The sequence below is a fragment of the Coregonus lavaretus genome (assembly GCF_964263955.1).
Source record: "Coregonus lavaretus genome assembly, chromosome: 5".
In the NCBI taxonomy this organism is placed as follows: Eukaryota; Metazoa; Chordata; class Actinopteri; order Salmoniformes; family Salmonidae; genus Coregonus; species Coregonus lavaretus.
This window is the reverse complement of record NC_139992.1, coordinates 70482493-70506449: the sequence shown is the minus strand read 5'-3', so window position 1 is coordinate 70506449 and position 23957 is coordinate 70482493. Positions and strand designations below refer to the sequence as shown.

The window sequence follows — 23957 nt, the reverse complement described above, 5'->3', positions numbered from 1 at the left end:
TAAGTCAAGGGGTATGAATACTTTCTGAAGGCAACGTAATTATGTGTTGTCAACCCACACCAGATCATTTTATTCATACATTGTATTTCCCCTAAGCATGCAAAATTGTGTGTCCGAGAGGGAGAAAGAGAGAGACAGAGGGAGAGTGAGAGAGTGTGAGTGTGCATATGCGTGCATGTGAGTGTGTGAGAGTGATTCTTTAAAACTTCAACACATTTTTATTCAATAATAATCTTGATATGTATTATAGAAGCACTGTGCTCTTTGCTGCTCGATGATAAAAGTATTGATGAAATCCGGAAACACATTGGGGGCAAGAGTACTTTGTTTTATTGAAAATGCACATTTTCCTAGAATACAGTGAAAAATAGAGGCAGTATCTTTATTAACAGCAGAAGGTTTGTTTTTGTCTTCCTGCCTGGGCATTTCCTCCAGTGGGGAATTGATGTCCAGGCAATCATTCTCTTCGCTGCCTGCGACTGCTTGTTACTCTTTCACTCTGACCTTCAACTACCCCAGAGGACAGAGAGCTGGCCACAGAAGAGGAATGGGAGGGGAGTGTGTGTCTGTGCACCTAATGTGTGAATAATGTTTCCACAGTAAATGTGATCTGTTGTATTAGCAGGTGAATGCATCTGTATGTGCAAGGTCAGTTTCATACAATTTCATACTGAGCCAGAGAAAACATACAGTACATGTAACTCCTCATACTGACATGGCATGAGCAAGGACAAGTTAATGCAGTGGCCGTCTCTCCATAGCATGTGATAGGACAACATATGAGGTTGCTGCTATAGTTTTACAGAATACAGATAATAATGCAACTGAATCAGTGCATCTTTTACACAGTTGTTCCTCTCATCCCTCCCCCCACACTCTCTCCTGTTTTCTATCCAGCCCTCTGTCTAACGTCATCCGCCAGAGCCACACTCTGCCACCTTCAGGCCTGGTTCCAGCTCCTTTACCAGGGGTTTGAACACCGGCTCCTCCTGTCCATTCTTCTGCATACCCTCCTCCTTCCACGCTGCACAGAAATAATAAAAAATACCAGTAGGCCTACATTAAAAAGGAATTGCATTGTTAAATGTAATCTATTAGCAAATGTTTGGCTTTGTACAACCCTCACACTGCACACACACACACACACACACACACACACACACACACACACACACACACACACACACACACACACACACACAGTATATGTTTTATTATCCTTGTGGGACCTAAACTTGATTTCAATTCAAAATCCTAGTTTCCCTAACCCTTACCCTAGCCCTAACGTTAACCCTGACCTTAACCCCTAAGTGTAACTACTAACTCCTAACCCCTAAACCTAACTCATAACCCCTAACCCTAATTCTAACCCTAACCCTAAAGCTAACCCCTGAGCTTAAAATAGCCTTTGTCCTCGTGTGTCGTCCCCCCCCCCCCCCCCCACACACAGGATTCCATTTTAACCCCAGCAAAAACATGTCACCAAGCAGCCTCAGACAAACATGGAGTACAAAAGCAAACAAAATAACATTTGCAAAGCGCAAACATTTATAATAATCCTGTTCACTTGAGTCTGTACAAGCATGCATGAAAGCACACACCCATCCAAACAAACAGACATACACACAGGATCCAGGTATATGTGACTTTCATAAGACAAAAGCAAACCGTATCAATATCATTATCTGTGCGGTATGTTTCAGGTAATCTTTCAGGTAATATCAATCAGCTGATATAGGGCCTAAATCAAACTACTTGTTGGACTGTCTGAGCAGCATCCCCATGACACCCAGAGCCCAAGAACCTCCAGGCCTCCTCTTGCCCCAGCCCAGCCCACTCACCCTTGGCCTGGCTACATGCTGCAGTGGGCTTCTCTGGCTGCTCTCCCCCTCTCACTGCAGCCCGGATGCTACGCACCACGTACCTGCAGGCTGAAGGAAGAACAGTTTTCAATTAATGAACTGTTCCTATGTAAGAGGTAACATCCATGGCATTGGGTTGTTCAATGACAGACATGTATTTGTTTAAAATCTATCACTTGATGGTTTTATTTCAGAGAGACACATAATCATGTTTTTCTTTGCAAAATGCTATATATCAGCCTCACTCTCAGAGAAATAACTAGTACTGCTAGGTTTAACACAGTCAAATGTAACAAATAACTACATCATTTATAAAGAACTGTACACATGATACATTTGTGACATCAAAATTTAGAAAATGTTAAAAAATTAATGATTAAATACAGTAATATGAGATCTTTATGAAAAACATTTACATTTACCATTTTAGTCATTTAGCAGATGCTCTTATCCAGAATGACTTACAGTAAATACATTCATCTTATGCTAGCTAGGTGAGGCAACCACATATCACAGTCAAATATACAGGATATGAACATTCCATTCCAGCTAAACAATGGATATATAGCGTTTTGCAAAAAGAAAACATTTTCATTCACATCTAAAATCTATGAATAAAAAATCTGAGACCATTCATATTCTACACACACATGAAGGTACCCATAAGTAATCATTTCTGATGAAAAAACACAATTGTGAAAAATTGGTGGATATAGTGTTTTGTAAAGAAACTCTTCAATTATAACTACACATATTGGATATGTGCTTCAGGCTGCGGTATTTCATGCTACAGCAGCCCTAGAGGCACAGTGAGGTAAAATAATCCCTAGTGTTAGTGTTAATAACCAGAGAGTTATGTGTGATATACACACTCAAGGACTCAATGACTCAGGAAGCCAGATGTAGCCTACTTGTTGAATAGCTAGTCCTGACCAGAATCCTTGGGTGAAAAGTCCCTGAGGAGATGAACGAGATAGAACCTATTCAGGATTATATGAATTGGAGATGTTACGAAACATTATATCCCTAAAGGATAAAACCCAGCTGTCCACTGTTGTTTAGATGGAATTGATCTAGCTATCATCATTGATGCTCACTCTGAATAACTGACACATTTTATTGAATAATTCAATAATAAGGCTCAATGAAAGTGCCTTGGTTGTTCATGACAGCATTTCTGAGCCAGAGCCAGAACCTCATCCTACACTCAAAAAAATGCTGGGTTGTTTGGTTGACCCAACTGCTGGGTTGCAGGCATTCGTTCACTTGGTTGGGTTGTTTTCTTAAAAAATAGCAAGGTTGGGTTATTGGTGCTGGGTGTTATTGAGATATGACCCAGCAGTTCAGATCAGAAGACTAGAGGTGTAGTTTAGTAGGGGCGTGGCTTTCAGATAGTTCTTTTTAGCCTTTCGTGAGAGTAAATGTCATTCATGTTCATCTGTTCTGTTGTATATTTATCACATGTTAAGGTTGAGGCTTACAGAAGTGTTTGAGTTCCCTAAAAGCCTATGCATATCCCATTGTTGGGATAGATACCACCTTATTATAATATGTAATAAATAGTCTTAAAATTCTAGAAGAATGTGTAAAATGCAAAAGAAAATAAGGACATTTTTTATTTACAGTATGTAAACTTAACATGATGAACAGGAATTAAATTTACTCTCACAGGTGGCCAATAAGATCTATATGAAAGCCACGCCACTAATAAGCCACGCCTCCTGAAAATAACCTAAGGATTACATTAAAAAAGACACCGCTGCTAAGTCAACCCAGCATGAAAGTAAAAAATACCCAACTGATGGATAAATTAACATATTTCTGGGGTAATGCCAACAACCCAACATGTTGGGTTATTCACGCAACCCAAATGGCTGGGTCAAAATAACCCAGTGTGTGATCTGTCCAATATTTACCCAGCGCTGGGTTACAAAATAACCCAAATTGGGTTGTTTTTAACCCAGCATTTTTTAGAGTGTAAAATAGAAATCTATCCCTGTTGTCTTCTCTCCTTGAGAAGCATGTCAAAAATGTTATAAATTGATTTGCATTTTAATGAGGGAAATAAGTATTTGACCCCCTCTCAATCAGAAAGATTTCTGACTCCCAGGTGTCTTTTATACAGGTAACGAGCTGAGATTAGGAGCACACTCTTAAAGGGAGTGCTCCTAATCTCAGCTTGTTACCTGTATAAAAGACACCTGTCCACAGAAGCAATCAATCAGATTCCAAACTCTGGCCAAGACCAAAGAGCTCTCCAAGGATGTCTGGGACAAGTTTGTAGAACTACACAAGGCTGGAATGGGCTACAAGACCATCGCCAGGCAGCTTGGTGAGAAGGTGACAACAGTTGGTGCGATTATTCACAAATGGAAGAAACACAAAATAACTGTCAATCTCCCTCGGCCTGGGGCTCCATGCAAGATCTCACCTCGTGGAGTTGCAATGATCATGAGAACGGTGAGGAATCAGCCCAGAACTACACGGGAGGATATCCAGACCTTAATCCCATAGAAAATCTGTGGAGGGAGCTGAAGGTTTGAGTTGCCAAACGTCAGCCTCGAAACCTTAATGACTTGGAGAAGATATGCAAAGAGGAGTGGGACAAAATCCCTCCTGAAATGTGTGCAAACCTGGTGGCCAACTACAAGAAACGTCTGACCTCTGTGATTGCCAACAAGGGTTTTGCCACCAAGTACTAAGTCATGTTTTGCGGAGGGGACAAATACTTATTTCCCTCATTAAAATGCAAATCAATTTATAACATTTTTGACATGCGTTTTTCTGAATTTTTTTGTTGTTATTCTGTCTTTCACTGTTCAAATAAACCTACCATTACAATTATATACTGATCATGTCTTTGTCAGTGGGAAAACGTACAAAATCAGCAGGGGATCAAATACTTTTTTCCCTCACTGTATTTGTGAAGTGGAATTCAACAGGTAATGTGTGGGCCTACATACACTGGTTAACAATCGTGGTGCTTCTGTCAACTGACTTTAGATGTTCCAGCTGCTATGTCAGTGTTATGATCATGTTATGTAACCCTGACAGAGAATTCAAATAAAGTGTATCCACATATTTCATAGAGTGCTCCAACACCATTTACCATAGTACCATAGAACTATACGGTTTTCCTGGGTATAAGCCCAATTATTGGATTCCTGTCAGTGTTGTTGAGCAGTGAGCACCCCTCCTACTTTCCTTTGTTTGCTGAAGGGCGGAGGACTACCTGAACTCTGACATATTTCATGGGTTTAAACGTACCTCAGAACAACAACATATACAGGTTTGAATAGGGAATACTGAAGGCATATGGCCTTCAGTATTATTTATGTTAGAAATATGCTGACTCATGCTTCAGTTGCAAACTGTAATGAGAAACACTATTTTCATGCCTCTTCGATACAGCTACGACCAGAAGTGACTTTTTCGTAGCAGGTTAGGAGAATTAACGTAGCAGGTAAGGATAATTAGGTTAGGAAAAGGGTTAGGGTTAGCTGTATCGAAGTGGCGTGAAAAGAGTGTGTCCCAAACTCTAATAGTGTCCCAAACTCTCTTTGTCTCAATCTGAATCCTCTTCCTGTCTCTTCTGTTCTTTTCACATAAGCCTCATGGCCTTTACGACAACTCCACTCCACCCAAGTTGCAATTAACTCAGCAAGTCATAAGACCTATTTACTGTACACTTGTTTTGAAGTGTTTATACAAGTGGGTAGTTGCAGAGGGAATGTGTATGAGACAGGGAAGGCAATGCTGTACTGCTGACTCTAAAAACCAAGGCAGGAAAACACTGCCAAGCCTCAAGGAGAACTTATTTAGTCATTATGTATTTTCATGTTGCTCCTACTGACATAGTCTAGCTATCTCAGAGCCTTATATTGAGTAAATATAAGGCTCTGGTACAATATGAATTTAGTAGCAGATATTCAAAAAGAGACTTACCATTGACGATCAGTCACACCATTTCACACAGAGATGTCCCAGATACACAACGTAGTTAGCTAAGTGTCTGATGCAATACAAAAAGCAGTCTCCTTTTGGTTTCTCTCTCCAGCACTGTCAACTGCTGTGGCTTCTCTCCCTCAAAACAAACCAGACCAACCCCCTAATGTCATGACTCATTGGGAGGAATGTGGTGTGTACTGCAAAGGCATAACTTGAAACCTTCATGTAACTTGATACTTCCTGGTAGTGGAAAAGTCAGCCAGCTCTTTCTTGGATGAGGAAGGGACTAATAGAGGAAGAGAGGGAAGGACAGTCAAAGTCCAGGTTAATCATAATATTTCACCTGTTGTGATTGCCTCTGAAGCATTTTGTATCTGTTCTGATGAGTGCTATTGATGTGTGCCACTAGGACAGCATACTTGACATTTACAAATTATTTTCATTTGTTTACTATTTAATACATGCGCAATATATGTAATGGATGATTTTCATTTATTTGTAATACATGTAGCTTTTTCGTAGCTGGTTAGGACAGTGGTTCCCAAACATTGGTACAAGGACCCCCGGGGGTACTTGGCCTATCCACAGGGGGTACTTGATAAGACTCATGAGATCATAGGATTACTGGTAAAATGCACAAGGGGGTACTTCAGGGGTACTACGGGCAGAGTAAAATTCAGTTGGTGGTACAGTAACCGAAAAAGGTTGAGAACCACTGAGAACTAACTAGGTTAGGATACTGAGATTAAGATTAGGAAAATAGTTATGGTTAGGGTTAGCGAAAATGCTCTCCTAACCTGCTACAAAAATCACTTTGTATCGAAGTGGCGTGAAAAGAGTATGTCACAAGACACCGTACGTTCATTTTTTATAAGCGAAAGTTGATTGGTCACTTTGCTGTGATTGCCTTACTTTGATTGGTTAGCACGCTTCCTTGATACAAGGTAGCTTCATCCTCGTCGTTGTGACATTGCTAGTTAAATTAAACTGAAAACATTGCCATTGAGGTGAGCAAAATTATATTTTCTACGAGTAATTTGGTTACATTCAAGACATGTATGCGCACTTTTTGCCAGAAAGCGCCTGTCTGTTGGATAGGTGGACTATAGCAGGGCACTGCATCAGTGCTAGCTAATAATAACTATCTGACAGCGTAAGTTAGCTAGATAGATGAAACAAACCTTATGTTAGCTTTTATTTGTCCTATTCATTAAAATAATACAATATTTCACTAGTTTGCTGTTTAGAGTTCGCAATGTAGGATTTACGTGCTACTCATGGCTATCTTGAAATTTGTAGGTTTAACTAGCTAGCTGAATAACGGTAGCTAGATTAGCTAGCTAGCTAGCTAACTAGTCAACTGTAGGAACTTATTGCCTATGCTCTTCCCACAGCCAATATTATTTGCTAAATGGCTAGCTATGTACCTCAATGGATAAAACGGATTGGATAGGTAAACATTGTGTGGGAAGTTCCACCTAGAGTGCAAGGTGATTACCATATTGCTGCTGGCCAAGAATGTTTCTAGACCTACCTCGATCAAGTGTAACGTTAGGGGCTTGAGGTGAATATTGAAGTTTGATACAGAATCAATAACCCTACCTCCTTGTTTTTGTAGGAAACAAACTCGATTGATTGACAAACCAATCCCAGAGGGTCAAGTGCACAGAACCAGCACAGCAGATTACTGCCTAACGTTCATCTGTGTCAGTGTCAACAGTCTGAGGGCTACCTACCTACATACCTACCTGTCTGAGGAACATTAGAGATTGACTGAGACAACAGTAAGGTTTGACCACAGGGGTCAGAAGGGCTGAAGATGGCTGGGTTCCTGGACAACTTCCGCATGCCGGAGTGTGAGTGCATCGACTGGGGGGAGAGGAGAAATACCCTTGCATCCATCGTTGCCGGAGTCCTGGTGAGTGCTGGGGCATGAAAGCTTCGCTCTCTCTCTCTCTCTCTCTCTCTCTGTGTGTGTGTGTGTGTGTGTGAGAGATTCCAGCGTTATGGATGTTACATTTTCACGCAAAAGCACAACTTAAATGTCTCACGGAATGAACAAACAAAATATAAATGAAACTTTTGTCTGCCTATAGTAACCCTTGTAAATATTGACTTGTTGGAGAAATAAAGCCAATAAGAAGCATTATGGATGTTACATGAAATGGACATACTGATATTACAAAAAATACTTTACATTGCATGAGCCACATCAGTTAGCATTATGTGAATGAACATCCCACATTACTGTGGCAATCCAGCATCAGTTAATAGAACATTTCTAAATACCATATAAATTATTGCATCACAATACCAGGCAGCCATTGCAAGTGTAACCATGAGTTTACCAGTTAATTGCCAGGGTTAGAGCTAGCCTGGGAGGAGGTTGTGGGGGGGAATTGAGGAGGGTGGTGCGGAGGGCAGTGTGGCCGGCGATGCTCCAAACTCTGTGTTGGGCCTCTGTCACTGCGTACGGCTTGGGCATAGCTCAGTGTATCTGCATGCAGTTCCTGGGAGACAAGTGGTGGAGGGTGATGTGGGGGGCAGTGTTGCTGGCTGTTCTCCAGTCTCTGTGAGGTGCCACCGGATGCAGGTCTAAACATGCATCTGATTTGTCTCAGGGAGTTGGTGGCTGGTCTGCTGCTCCTGTGGGGTGAGGTGGACTGGCCACCCAAAGCAACATCCTGGCGAAGGTGAGGACAGCCTCTTTGAAGAAGTTAACATTATCATACAGACAGTCCAAACTAAGGTTGGGAAGGTGTGCCAATTTTACATTTGGCCATTTAGCACAGTTCCGGGAGAAGCTGGCATTTATTCTCTCGATGGTGGCAGGGTGAAAATCTCTCCTCCGGAGCAGGGTGGATATTACAATCCTCACATCTGGGAAGGTGGTAGAGGCCCTCTCCAACACCCTACCAAGTGATGTGGCCACCCTCTCCTGTTGAGCGTGCAGGTCATTGGTTCCAGTATGTACAATGATAAGGCTCGGTGAACGAAGCTGGGCCACGGTCAATTTAATGAATTTTCCATTGGAGTCCATCATCAAAACAATGTCAGGCTTCTTCTCAAGCCTGTGGAGGATGGCAAGAGTGGGAGCAATCACAGGCCGTGAGACTGGGGTGGAGGGGGTCAGCTGGGTTGGTGGATTGGTTTGATGTTTTGGTTGGTTGATGGGTCCTTGTTCAACAGTTTACTGGGTCCTAGGTTTTTACTGGAATTTAAGGAGTGGGCCCCTTGGCTGACCAATTCCTGTCTTAGATCTTGTAGCGCCTTCTGCAGGTTCCTGGAGATGGCTTATATTGACTGTGGTGGACAGTTCCTCTCGTACTCTGCGCACTTCCATCCTGAGGGTAGGGGTGGGCGATATGAGCTAAAATTCATATCACGATATTTTCCACTGTCCAGACGATATCGATATGATATCACGATATATGACGTAAAAAAATATGAATCACATTTTAATATCCCTTCTTGGTTAAATTATATTAGTTAAGGAAAAATATGTATTTGAACCTTATATAACCAGAAAGAGTGAGGCATTGGACCGTATGGACCTGAAAAGTTTTTATTTGTATTGTGCAAACATGCATTCCGTAAACATGAGGTAGGTAGGCCTATATATATATATATATATATATATATATAAATTAGATATTAAGTAAAATTAAATAAAAAATAACAGGAGATAAAGAAAATAAGGTAATTACAAATTCAAATACGTGTGTTTGTTTTGGCTACGGTCCGTAGATATGTAAAAAACTAACCGTTTGAAACTAAACCTTTCAAGCCTCAACCATCAATTATCAACAATATCAACAAATCTTCACTAGAACTTTCTTCACAAGTTCCGTGCCAGGAATACCAGCATGTTGACTGTTTCTGGCTTTAGTGCTGCCCTGTGACATGTCACCACATTGCCCCCAGTGCTGAATGCCCTCTCAGAGGGGGCACTTGTGGCAGGGATGCATAAGTATTTCTTTGCCAGACAACTCACACGTGGAAAATTAGATCCGTGAAATCGCCACCACTCCAAAGGATCAGACTCGCTGTCTGCTGCCGTTGCCAGAATGTAGCTATTCAGCTCTTGCTCAATGATCTGCCTCTCTGAACATGAGGCAGGTGCACTGCTGGTCTGCTTAAAGAAGCTCCCAAGGCTCTTCTTGGGCTTCTTGCCTGATTGATGAGCAGTGGAAGCTTCTTTCTCCCTGTCAGTGTGATCCTCTGCAAGAGACGATTTTCCCAGGGCTGTGTTCTCCACCAGGAGGGCTTCGGTCTCTGAGGCAGCTCTCACCTTAAAAAATGAAAATAATTAAACTTTATTTGTATAGCACCTTTCATACATAAAATGCAGCCCAAAGTGCTTTACATTTGAAGCAATAAAACAAGAACAAATGAATAAATACCTTAATGTCCTCCAGTTTCTCAGCGGACATGTACCTGGTCTTGAACCTTGGATCTAGAAAGGTAGCCATGGAGAGCAGCTCATCTGTTGCAGGGTCAGTGTACTTGTTATTCAAGTAATCAAGAACCTTGATCTTGATCTCTTTGGTCAGTTCTGTATCGTCCTTGCTCAGATTTAGAACCTCTGCATTTAACAGATTGATGACAGGCTTCAAATAGGACACGCTCACATACGCTTCTCCTGACAGGGCATCTGTAAAGTCCTGGAGTGGCTTCAGTGCTGCTGTGACTGATTCCAAGACCTGGATGTCTTGCCAGGTAGGTACAAGGTGCCGTGTCTTTTTGTCCCCTGCCAGGACCTGTGTAATGGCCTTTTCCTGCTCCAGGACTCTTTCCATCATTTTCAGACGAGATCCCCACCTTGTCGGAGATTCTGTGATGAGCTTGTGCAGGGGCAGGCTTAGTTCATTCTGTGCTGTCATCAGGGCCTTCTGCTTTTTCCAGCTGTATGAGAACGTGCTAACCACCTTTTTGCAAACCCCTGTGGCCCGGGAAATCGCACACCCCTGTGGCCCGGGAGCGTTTTGGACACTCCTCTCTGGAAATTGGGAATAAGAAATCAAAATAATAGGGTGAAAAATAATCAAATCACAATACAATAATAATTAATAATAATGCATTTTTATATAGAAATCACAATACAATATAACTTTTAATCTTTGTTTGAGGATTTACGGCATTTACATTCAACTGTTACACATTTTACAAATCTGATGTGCTTAGATTTAGCCTACGGTACATGGCTGATGTGAGCTGTATTTTTTCTTAATAATAAGCATCATACAGGGTAGGCCTAGGCTACAGTCCTGAAACTTACCAATAGCATTGTGCAGCCTGTGTCCGAAACATCCAAGGTTTGCCCACTTGTTCAGCTGCAATGCCTTGATCATGTTCGATCCGCTGTCGGTCGTCATACAAACTTGACGCGACTCTTTTAATCCCCAGGACGACAGTATGTCCCTCAGCCCACCTGCAATTATTTCCCCGGTGTGGTCGTCTGGGAAATAAGACGTCTGTAGGCACTTACTTTTCAGTTTCCAGTCACCGTCTATGTAATGGATTGTGAGGCTTATATAAGGTTCTGTGGTACGACTTGACCATAGATCGGCAGTAGTGGAGAAGAATGGAATGTTATTTATCTCACTGTAAACTCTGTCCCAGCATTCTGTGTAAAGCTGTGGCAGGCATTTTTGGCTAAAATATTTGCGGCTCGGGATCTCATATCTTGGGTCCAGAGTTTGAATCAACTTTCTGAACCCCTCTTTCTCCACAGTTTGAATCGGTACCATGTCCTTCGCTATGTGATTTGTAATCGCAGCTGTGATGTCTATCCATTTTTTGCTCGTCTTCTCATAGCAAGTACCGGCAGCAAATGATGATATAATTGATTGTTGAGTGCGAGTCTGGCTTGTCTTCGGGCGAGCTCCTGGGCTTACTGTCTCACGCATTCTGGTGCATTGTTCATACTCACGGACATGTATGTTTTTTAAGTGATTGAACAGGTTGGTCGTGTTTCCACCTTTTGCTAAGACAACACGACGACACAACTTGCATAGGGTAGTGTTTTGGTCGGGGTCGGAGATTTTAAAGCCAAACCAGTTCCAAACAACAGAGGTGCCCCCTTTCTTCTTAACCAATTTATCCTCCTGCTCTTGAGCAACATCAATTTCTGTGTTTTCGCTCATCCTGGATTGTAAAGTTTTCCCCCAATAGTTAACCTGCCTCCTAACTGCAGCTGCCTGCACACTTCTTTGTTGCTAGCACTACATGCGTGCAACAAGTGCATGCGACGTGCGCTCATAAAAATAGGTCAACATATTAACATACATTCTTTTATTCGTAAGAACCAAGAAAGGTTGGATAAAAAAAAAAAAAAAAAGATGTAGCTACTTAGTACTATCACTCAGTTGAAATTTGGAACAAAAAAATATTGATGCAAAATTCGAATTTATGAATTCTGAATAAATCGCGGTATCCATGATATTGCTAAATCCATATCATGGCGCGGCACAATACCGGTTTTTACTATCAAACCGGTATATCGCCCACTCCTACCTGAGGGACTGGTTGTCCTCCTCAACGCACCTGATAGCATACTGCAATTCCCGGATTTCATCCAGATGCTGACGCACCAGGCTGATCTTCTCCTCTCTGAGATGCTGTGACACTGCAGGTGTCACGTGACAGTGGCATGGTGAGGGCTATGTCTGCTTCAGGCGAGGGAAGGAGAGGGACACTGGGGACTTCATCCTGGGACACAAAGGAAGTGGAGGCTGTTGTAGGCAGTTTTGGTTGAGAGGTTTTGAGTTCAGCAACAAGAGGTTTAATTTGATTAAAGTACTGGACAAATGTATCCAGACTGGCCTCCAAACCTTGAACCATCACAGGGTCGAATCAATGTACAATTACCTCATAGTTCTGTTTTCTGAAGTTGTTAGTTGTTGTGTGTGTGCCTCTTGATGAAAGCACATATTTAAATATTGCACCTATAGATACATTCACGTTTTAAACAATGCACTTTTATGAATAATAAATATATTAAATATGCTTTTCAATGAAACAACACATTACACATAAATTAAGATACTCTCTCAATGTTCAGAATGTTCCCACCTCCCGTTGGTTCTTCTCAATGCTTGTTTCACTATCAAGGCCTGAACTATCCTTGAGAAATCCTTCCTCTTTCTCCCTCTGATGGTTTTGTGTTTATCTTTGTCCTAATTCTTCTTGTTGTCCTTGTTGGGTTTATAGTCCCCCAAACCCATTCCTGCCTTGTCTTGCATGATGATTCAGCAGATTAGCCTTACCAGAACCAAGTCCAACAATCTCCAAATCAAACCATATCCACAAAAGAAAAGTATCTTCTGATTCCTCTAGATGTGAAGAACACAGTGCACTGAAATAACTAAGCTTTTCACATATAATAAAATTACAGATATTTAAGGAGGAGCTCTTCTTAAGTGCTGCTGCTCATGGAATTGGAGATCGATGTATGCTCATGTATCTTTTACACGGAATCGCCCTAGTACAGAAATAAACTAGCACGGCCAGGCAACGCTTTTGAGATGAAATCTGCCTCAAACAGTGAAAGAAGATGTGACAATCATGTCACAGAGCAATCAAAACAAAGTGACATTGATTGGAGAGAGAGAGTGACTTTGAAAGCCCACTGTCATCACACAGCTAGTGTTCTCTTGGTTCTTGTTTTCATCTCAATTATCAGAAGTGTATAGGAAATGGCCTGCTGCATGGACTATGCAGCTTTGTTCTTTCTCCTGCCTTTTGTCATTCTGTTGGCGGTGGACAATTCACCCCATAGAGTGCCAGAAATGAGTTACTCATTCGAAAACACCTTCAGGCAATTGCAAGTTGACCATTTTTCAACGTTTTCTCAGTATGGGCTCAATTTCATTTGCTGCTTTCCCTTCTATTGGAGGAAAACATATTAGTGATGGAGAATTTTTTTTTTACAGTTACATATCGCAATATTATTTTTAGACAATATTATATTGATATTTTACTTCAAGGATCAATTTGTAAAATAAATAAATAATATATATATATACAGTGGGGAGAACAAGTATTTGATACACTACACTGATTTTGCAGGTTTTCCTACTTACAAAGCATGTAGAGGTCTGTAATTTTTATCATAGGTACACTTCAACTGTGAGAATCCAGAAAATCACATTGTATGATTTTTAAGTAATTAATTTGCATTTTATTGTATGACATAAGTATTTGATACATCACAAAAGCAGAACTTAATATTTGGTACATAAACCTTTGTTTGTTTGTAAGTAGGAAAACCTGCAAAATCGGCAGTGTATCAAATACTTGTTCTCCCCACTGTGTGTGTTTGTATATATATTTATACAGTGGGGAGAAAAAGTATTTGATACACTGCCGATTTTGCAGGTTTTCCTACTTACAAAGCATGTAGAGGTCTGTAATTTCTATCATAGGTACACTTCAACTGTGAGAGACGGAATCTAAAAATCAGAAAATCACATTGTATGATTTTTAAGTAATTAATTTGCATTTTATTGCATGACATGAGTATTTGATCACCTACCAACCAGTAAGAATTCCGGCTCTCACAGACCTGTTAGTTTTTCTTTAAGAAGCCCTCCTGTTCTCCATTCATTACCTGTATTAACTGCACCTGTTTGAAGTCGTTACCTGTATAAAAGACACCTGTCCACACACTCAATCAAACAGACTCCAACCTCTCCACAATGGCCAAGACCAGAGAGCTGTGTAAGGACATCAGGGATAAAATTGTAGACCTGCACAAGGCTGGGATGGGCTACAAGACAATAGGCAAGCAGCATGGTGAGAAGGCAACAACTGTTGGCGCAATTATTAGAAAATGGAAGAAGTTCAAGATGACGGTCAATCACCCTCGGTCTGGAGCTCCATGCAAGATCTCACCTCGTGGGGCATCAATGATCATGAGGAAGGTGAGGGATCAGCCCAGAACTACACGGCAGGACCTGGTCAATGACCTGAAGAGAGCTGGGACCACAGTCTCAAAGAAAACCATTAGTAACACACTACGCCGTCATGGATTAAAATCCTGCAGCGCACGCAAGGTCCCCCTGCTCAAGCCAGCGCATGTCCAGGCCCGTCTGAAGTTTGCCAATGACCATCTGGATGATCCAGAGGAGGAATGGGAGAAGGTCATGTGGTCTGATGAGACAAAAATAGAGCTTTTTGGTCTAAACTCCACTCGCCGTGTTTGGAGGAAGAAGAAGGATGAGTACACCATCCCAACCGTGAAGCATGGAGGTGGAAACATAATTCTTTGGGGATGCTTTTCTGCAAAGGGGACAGGACGACTGCACCGTATTGAGGGGAGGATGGATGGGGCCATGTATCGCGAGATCTTGGCCAACAACCTCCTTCCCTCAGTAAGAGCATTGAAGATGGGTCATGGCTGGGTCTTCCAGCATGACAACAACCCGAAACACACAGCCAGGGCAACTAAGGAGTGGCAAACAAAGGTTTCTGTACCAAATATTAAATTCTGCTTTTCTGATGTATCAAATACTTATGTCATGCAATAAAATGCAAATTAATTACTTAAAAATCATACAAAGTGATTTTCTGGATTTAAGATTCCGTCTCTCACAGTTGAAGTGTACCTATGATAACAATTACAGACCTCTACATGCTTTGTAAGTAGGAAAACCTGCAAATTCGGCAGTGTATCAAATACTTGTTCTCCCCACTGTATGTATGTATATATATATATATATATATATATATATATATATATATATATATATATATATATATATATATATATATATATATATATATATATATATATATATATATATATATATATATTAGTGAGCAATATGTTTGGAATATCAACTCGCAATCGAATCGCAATACATATAGAATCATGAGAATCGCACTACATATCATATCGGCACCTAAGTATCGTGAAAATATTGCATCGTGCTTCAGCGACATTCTACTTCAAAATGCATGAAAATTTGACACCATTTGAAATATAACTGATGCGCGCCACTGCACCGTAGGTGGCTATACACTTGTGGCTCTCATTCGCACCACTGCTCGCGCTGTTTGCTACAAATAAATTGTCACTCTGATCTTAAAGGTATAGTGCGAGATTTTGGCAATTAAGCACTTTTTCTACTTACCCACAGTCAGATGAACTCATGTGTACCAAATCTTATATGTCTGCGTGCAGTTTGAAGGTAGTTTAGCGAGCCATTGCTAACTAGTGTTAGTGCAATGACTGCATGCTAGCTGTTCCCATAGACTTTCAATCATTGCGCTAACACTAGTTAATAACTTCCTTCAAAACGGCATGCAGACACACAAAAATGGTATCCATGATATTCATTTGAATCTGGTTAAATAGAAAAAGGGCTTAATTTCCAAAATCTCACACTATCCCTTTTAAAAGTGCTTCTCGGCAGAAATATTTAAAATAAATGTAAATCATATTTTTTGGAGTGGCGGCAACGATTTAGCCGTGGTGGCCCACCGCTGCTAAATTAATATAGGGAAATATTGAGAACTTTTGGAGACACACAACACACATAAACACACACTCGCACACAGACACATAAATTAGTAATTAGACAACTCTGTCAACCATGGAACAGCACATTGAGAGCTGTGTGTTATATTAACATAATGCTATATGTCTAGGCATAGCAAGGCAGCATTGGCCCCAGGCAGCAGCTCATGAATAAAGAATGAGGAAGAAACTGAAATAATATCTGTTCTGCTTTCATTAAAATGCTGTCTGCCATTGTGGCAGGATGATTGCCAACTTTATTCAATTGAACATTTAGTGAGAAACATCAAACCCTTCAAGACAAAGCCTACAGTACAGAATGTTTCTCTCTGTCTTTGTAGATTTATTTTTTAGGCAGTGTTAATTAATTTGTTTTCTTTGTACTTTGATTGATACAGCCTAAGTTGTTAGACTTCAATTGAATAACTGAACAGTGCATACTGCAAACCTACATTATTTAGTTGTACCCCTCTCTCTCTCTCAGTTCTTCACTGGTTGGTGGATCATGATAGATGCAGCGGTGTCCTACCCAACCCAGGAGGAGATGAACCATGCCTTCCACACGTGTGGAGTCTTCGCCACTATAGCCTTCTTCATGTGAGCACAACGCGCACACACACACACAGAGAGACAAGGTATTAGTACAAGCACCCACACAGTGTGTTTATGTGTGTTTTTCCAGGATCAATGCAGTGTCTAATGGCCAGGTGCGAGGTGATGCCTATGGAGAGGGCTGCTTCGGAAGGACAGGTTGGTTTGGCTTGAGATGCATATCTATGGCTGCATATATGTCAAGAATGTTACTGTCTGTGTGTTTATGTGCACGTTTTAGGGATGATACTTGGCTGATAGCCGATACTACTTTTCCTTGTGGGATAAGAGGCTGTTGTATATTTATCGTGTTGAGTGGAGGTTTTTCTTGCGGCTGTCTTTGTGTGTTTCTGCAGGAGCTCGTCTTTGGCTGTTCATCGGTTTCATGATTATGTTCGGCTCCCTCATCGCTTCCATCTGGATCCTGTTTGGAGGATATGTGGTTCCGAGTGAGTCATGTTGCTTTCTCTCTCCCGCTCTTTCTTCTGGGTTTTCTTTCTTTTACAAAGCCCATAAAAGTCCAGCCGAAATGACCTTTCTACCTTTTCCTGAATGGTGTGTGTCCAGAGAGGTGTAATTACTGGTTTGTTGGCCACATTACTCTCTGTAATGGCTGGTAGCGATGAGTCTTCCCCTGTATCTGATGCACTGATACACACAACACAACCTCATCATTCTGCCACAGATAGTGAGATAGAGCTGAAACCCATTTGCCCACATTCACTCCGGATGGTTGGTTTCAATCACATTGACACTGGCTCCTCTTTTACTGTCTCTCCCTTGCGCTCTGCAGTCCCCCACTTCTTCTTCTCTCTCAGTATTCCACGTTAGCAACCACCGTCATCAGCCACCATATTTCCTGACTTCATCCTTTTGAGTCATTACTCCTGGTCACAGTCTTACACCTGAACAGTACAACCCCTCATTTTCTCTCCTGTTCATCTTGTTGGGACTGGCTACAGAATAGAAAACTTTCACTCTCTCTCATTAATGCAGATAGTATGGTAGTATAGTTTATATTTGGAGCTCATTACCTCTGTATTCCATATTGCTTTTAGTCAGGTAGGAGGAGGCTGAGATCCTCCCCAGCTCTTGATTTAAATGGTTTGACTAGGAAGGTATCTGCTGGTTATGTCTTTTGAAGAATCTAAATAATATTTTTCAGTAAGCCATGTGTATTTTTCTATCAGCCTGGGGTTGAAATGGGTTTCAGTAGTTGATGGTCTTTGTTATATGCTGTCCATCTCTCTTCTTCTTTTTTGCCCACGTCTTTCGTTTTTATAAAGTTCCAGTTCCTGCTGTGATGTGTTTTTATACTAATGGCCTTTTTCTCTCTCCCCCCTCCCCCCTTTTTCTTTGTAGAGAAAGACGTGTATCCAGGACTGGCAGTATTCTTTCAGAATGCTTTGATATTTTTCAGGTAAGTACACAAAAGATGATGATGATGATGATGATGATGATGATGATAAAAGTGTATTTTTGATGGACCTTGTCTGGTGTTACGTATCACTCTATTGTCAGACAGGAAGAAACCAGGAAATTAGAGTAACTAGCTCCCTTTCATCATGATGGAATTTTGATTTTGTTACATTACAGCCTTATTCTAAAATGGATAAAAAATGTACAAATCCTCAACAATCTACACACAATACCCCATAAAGACAAAGCGAAAACAGGTTTTTTGACATTTCTGCAAATGTATTAAAAATAAAAAACAGATACCTTATAAGTATTCAGACCCTTTGCTATGAGACTTGAAATTGAGCTCAGGTGCATCCTGTTTCCATTGATCATCCTTGAAATGTTTCTACAACTTTATTGGAGTCCACCTGTGGTAAATTCAATTGATTGGACATGATTTGGAAAGGCACACACCTGTCTATATAAGGTTGACAGTGCATGTCAGAGCAAAAACCAAGCCATGAGGTCGAAGGAATTGTCTGTAGAGCTCCGAGACAGGATTGTGTCGAGGCACAGATCTGGGGAAGGGTACCAGACTTTGACTTAGCTCTAGAGTTCCTCTGTGGAGATGGGAGAAACTTCCAGAAGGACAACCATAATAATTAATAATAATAATAATAATAATAATAATAATAATAATAATAATTGGTCATTTAGCAGACGCTCTTATCCAGAGCGACTTACAGGAGCAATTAGGGTTCGACAGATTTTTCACCTAGTCGGCTCGGGGATTAGAACCAGCGACCTTTCGGTTACTGGCACAACGCTCTTAACCACTAAGCTACCTGCCGCACTCCACCAATCAGGCCTTTATGGTAGAGTGGCCAGACGGAATCCATTCCTTAGTAGAAGGCACATGACAGCCCGCTTGGAGCTTGCCAAATGGCACCTAAAGACTCACAGACCATGAGAAACAAGATTCTCTGGTCTGATGAAACCAAGATTGAACTCTTTGGCCTGAATGCCAAGTGTCACGTCTGGAAGAAACCTAGCACCATCCCTATGGTGAAGCATGGTGGTGGCAGCGTCATGCTGTGGGGATGTTTTTCAGCAGCAGGGACTGGGAGACTAGTCAGGATCGAGAGAAAGATGAACGGAGCAAAGAACAGAGAGATCCTTGATGAAAACCTGCTCCAGAGCACTCAGGACCTCAGACTGGGGCGAAGGTTCACCTTCCAATAGGACAACAACCCTAAGCACACACCCAAGACAACGCAGGAGTAGCTTTGGGACAAGTCTCTGAATGTGCTTGAGTGGCCCAGCCAGAGCCCGGACTTGAACCCGATCGAACATCTCTGGAGAGACCTGAAAATAGCTATGCAGCAACGCTCCCCATCCAACCTGACAGAGCTTGAGAGGATCTGCAGAGGAGAATGGGAGAAACTCCCCAAATACAGGTGTGCGAAGCTTGTAGCGTCTTACCCAAGAAGACTCAATGCTGTAGTCGCTGCCAAAGGTGCTTCAACAAAGTACTGAGTAAAGGGTCTGAATACTTATGTAAATGTAATATTTCAGTTTGTAATTTTTTTAACATTTGCAAAAATGTCTAAAAACCTGTTTTTGCTTTGTCATTTACATTTACGTCATTTAGCAGACGCTCTTATCCAGAGCGACTTACAAATATGGGGTATTGTGTGTAGATTGATGAGTGAAAAAAACGATTTAATCAATTTTAGAATAAGGCTGTAAAGTAACAAAATGTGGAAAAGGTGAAGGGGTCTGAATACTTTCTGAAGGCACTGTATGCCATTTAGCAGACGCTTTTATCTAAAGCGACTTTTAGTCATGTGTGCATACATTTTTGTACATATGAGTGGTCCTGGGAATCAAACCCACTATCCTGGCGTTGCAAGAGCCATGCTCTACCAACTGAGCTACAGAGGACCACAGTGAAAAATGATTGTCCAAATCTATCATTCCACAATTACTGCAGATATATTATGGACATTTTGTGAAAGTACAATGCGAAAATCTTATGTGTTGCTCTCTTTTTATTTTGTTTTTTTATAGCACACTGATCTACAAGTTTGGACGAACTGAGGATTTGTGGGCTTAGAGCGCTCTGCATAGTACATCCCTAACCCCATCTCCCCAACACACACACACACACACTTGCTGGGGTACTACCCTTGTTTTTACCAGAGTCAAGGCCAACCGACTAATACCACTCAGCTCTCATCTACAATGTTCAATATGGTAGCATATGTATTACCATTATACGCCTACCTATGGACATTGGAGTAATGTACTGTGTTTTTCTCTGCTTATCTTTCATGTAGTCTTGATTAGAGGAATGATAATGTCTTAGATTGGCATTCCTTAGAGGTACTCTTCCATATCTGGGCCCTGAAATTCAGCCATATTCACATACTGTACATTATATTTATACCTTTGACTAAATTTAATCCCACACATTTCCTTCTAAAATGATTTCCTTTTAACATATTTGTAATGTGTGACTATTTAAATGCATTATATGCATTATGTCTAAATGTCTTTTAAGTGTTAGTCCTACAACATTCACATTTTTTTGGGGGGGAACAAAGTGTTGACAGTGACATTTCATCCACATTATGTGTATATAGTGTCCCAACAATCTTACAGTGTCGTAACACTGTATGTTAGGAGACGGGGGAAAATTCACACTTTGTCAAATATAATCATAACATTTGTTTCATATTTATCCCCCCCCTCGCCATATTCCAGAGCACCTCTGACGTATTATTGTTTTGCCCTCAAGTGATTCACCATCTCCAGAAGATTGTTTATTTATGTAAATACATGTATTGTGTGTGAATTGAATGATAAGCGCTAGAGGCCTTCACGAGTCCAAAATGTTGGACCTGTTCCGAAATGGACCTGGGGCTTTTCTACCCGGACCCGATATGCATAAATACTTTTTTTTTTATATAGAGACCCGTTCCGTATAGACCTGGTCGGATCTAGACCCGGTCCGATCCGAGTGAGGGAAGCAGCAGAAAAGGCTACTTTATTAACTGGAGCTGATAAAGCGTGAGGGAGAGGAGGTAGAGAGAGGTGCCACTCTAGCAGGGCTGTGTGCGTGCTGTGTGTGTGGCTACTGTGAGTGACAAGGTGGAGGAGTGAGGGAGAAACAACAGACCGCAACCAACCAAGCCGACTCACGCTATAGTAGACCAATAGCTGCCATATCTAGGTTATTTATCATCCAATATGATTACGTAGTACCTGTCTTGACTGCATCAAACCGGGAGAAACTAGTTAAGCAAGCTATCTAGCTAGCTAGGCTAATTGGGGCTGCATGCGCTTTCTCGTCCTGAACAGTTACAAACGACAACTCCATTAAGGATATTAAGTAGCAGCCTACCTGTTGATTCTAGGTCGTTGTAGCTATCCTTCACCTTTAACTTTTAATTCCGTCATTTAAATTCCATCTTCCATTGATTAGATATCTCCTAACTTTTGCCACACGGATGCTCTATGACTGTAGTCTATTGCTGCATTGATGACTTATGATTGGCCAACAACAAGCTACACACGCCAATCTCGTGAAAAGCAAGAGCAGCAGCATAAATGATACAATTTCTCTCTCTCTCTCTCGCTCTCCTGCAGCAGTCGCGTTCGGATCGGGACGGGTCCCACCGGTCAAGTCACTTAAAATTACACATACCCGTGACCATCATATCAGATCTGAATAAGACCCGTGACATTTAGAATTCTGGATGGTCCCGGATCTCGGGTGTCTGGTATTCGGGTACAGGTGGATCTGTGAAGACCTCTTATAAAAGCACATGTTATCACTGGAAACAAAGCTTTCTGATTTATCTGCTATAAATGATATTTTAGCAAGCAGTTATCATCTATCACCTTTATCACATGCACTGGATTATATCAAAGCGTTTATGGGAAGCCATATATATTTTAAGCAAAGCATTTATGTGAAATATGTCTGCTTCATACTACGATCAGTTCCTGTTTTAAATGGGGTAACTGTCGTTCTGTCTCAGGATTCGTCATTTTTGCAGTCTTGTTTTTTAGAGGTCTGAAGCATTTTTCTATCGTTGTTCCTATCAGAAAGTAACAAAGTATCTTTATATGAACACAGGTAATCTTGTAAAGGTTGTAACGGTCGTGTTTCTGTAGTCTACAAATCGAGTTCTCATCCAAAATACCACTAGTTTAGGTACAGTGAGATCCTGCATCTGAATCCCATACGATTATGGATACTACTATACTACCCCACATATTGTGCTATAGCTGCCTATCCTGCATCTTAAACATGCTTAAGTAGATAAAGAAGGGTATGTGCATGATGTCATAGTCACATGCATAGTCACATGCTCATTAGCACTTTGCAACAGCCAGCCCAAAGCATGCTGGGACGTATCAGCTCCGTTTTAACCATTTACGCCAATATTCAAGCCAATAGCTGAAGAGAAGGGTCAAGCATGAACTATGTATGGTAGTAGACAGGTGGCTCCTTTTCGTAGTGTTACTATCGACTACCTCATCCCTTTTGTGTGATAGCTGTTCCATTTAGCAGCCATGTGAGTCAGACTGCCCTGGTTCTCACCCTCACCTGTTAAAAAATATATATATGGTCAATCTGAAGCACCAGGGCTGTGCTAGCTATGTATTTTTTAGAAAGGGAACACATTTGGAAGGCATTATATAAGGATTTGGCATGGGTCAGTGTTGAGCTAGAGGTGGATGGATATGGCTGATCGCGGTCTGTAAACTGGAGATCAGTAGCTGGAGATGGATGTTTTTGTCTGGTGGTGAGTAGTTGACCAGATACAGGCTGAAATTAATCAATCTAGCTGGAGGAAGTTGATCTAAAGAAAAATCAGTCCCCAAAGTAGCTAAAATGAACAGAATGAAATCTGGGTGTGAAATCCTAATGAAAAATTATTTTTAAGTAGAATTGACAGATGGAGCATGATTGATTGGTTCTTGACTTCCAAGAGTAGTAAACACAGATTACTTTTGACTTATCTGAATTTTTTCATGTGGTCTGCTAAGCATCCAATGCTCATGACATGAATCTGTAGATCTGGATGTGAGTGAGCTACGACCAGTGATGAAAGGTCATTATGAAGTGTTTCAATGGGTTATATAGGTGCACCTATTATACCCCCCAAAATAACCACTTTCAATTTGTGAAAATGAAGGGAAAGGGGAGGTGTTACAGGGTGCTGATTCGTCAAGCGTTTTGTAGTAGTTCTCTGTCCTTGATCATTGACTTCCTTTGTTCAAATTTAATGACAGACGTGGAATAAATGGTAATGTAATCTGCTTCAATAAAAACATTTTAAATGTAAAGTTTGGATGTTTCATATTATGTTGAATTGCCTCTTGGAAGAGTATGTATGTTGATGAATGTGGTTGGGAGTTATTCTAGTCTACATTGCTTGTTCATGCTAAAATCAGGAAGAGAAATGGCTGTGTTCATTTATTTAAACCCAGTATCAAATAATTTGTGGGTCAAAGCCTCTGCACGTTCAGATAAACGCAGCATATTCATTTTTACAGTCAAAAACAAAAGTCAATGTAACACACTTTTTTCAATTTCACCTTGACTTGAAAAGTTTTAG

At 41.1% G+C, this 23957-nt stretch overlaps 1 protein-coding gene and 1 long non-coding RNA gene across 2 annotated transcripts; one reads left to right on the top strand and one right to left on the bottom strand.

Annotated features, from left to right (window-relative positions):
• Positions 1-307: 307 nt before the first annotated feature.
• Positions 308-6037, bottom strand: LOC311129437. Its single transcript, XR_014613276.1, has 3 exons — positions 5808-6037; positions 1842-1931; positions 308-1024 (listed from the first exon to the last, which is right to left on the bottom strand). It is a non-coding gene; the product is annotated as an uncharacterized lncRNA (long non-coding RNA).
• Positions 6038-6729: 692 nt separating this feature from the next.
• Positions 6730-23681, top strand: LOC311129064 (transmembrane protein 50B). Its single transcript, XM_084161332.1, has 7 exons — positions 6730-6817; positions 7429-7728; positions 16817-16929; positions 17015-17082; positions 17280-17372; positions 18286-18343; positions 20395-23681. The coding sequence occupies exons 2-7, from the start codon at positions 7630-7632 to the stop codon at positions 20438-20440; spliced, it is 477 nt and encodes a 158-aa protein (XP_084017458.1). The 5' UTR covers positions 6730-6817; positions 7429-7629; the 3' UTR covers positions 20441-23681.
• Positions 23682-23957: the final 276 nt, after the last annotated feature.

Coding starts and splice junctions, on each gene's coding strand:
- LOC311129064 (XM_084161332.1), top strand. CDS start 7,630: ATGGCTGGGTTCCTGGACAACTTCCGCATGCCGGAGTGTGAGTGCATC. Junction 7,729..16,816: donor CCATCGTTGCCGGAGTCCTG/GTGAGTGCTGGG, acceptor TCTCTCTCTCAG/TTCTTCACTGGTTGGTGGAT. Junction 16,930..17,014: donor GCCACTATAGCCTTCTTCAT/GTGAGCACAACG, acceptor GTGTTTTTCCAG/GATCAATGCAGTGTCTAATG.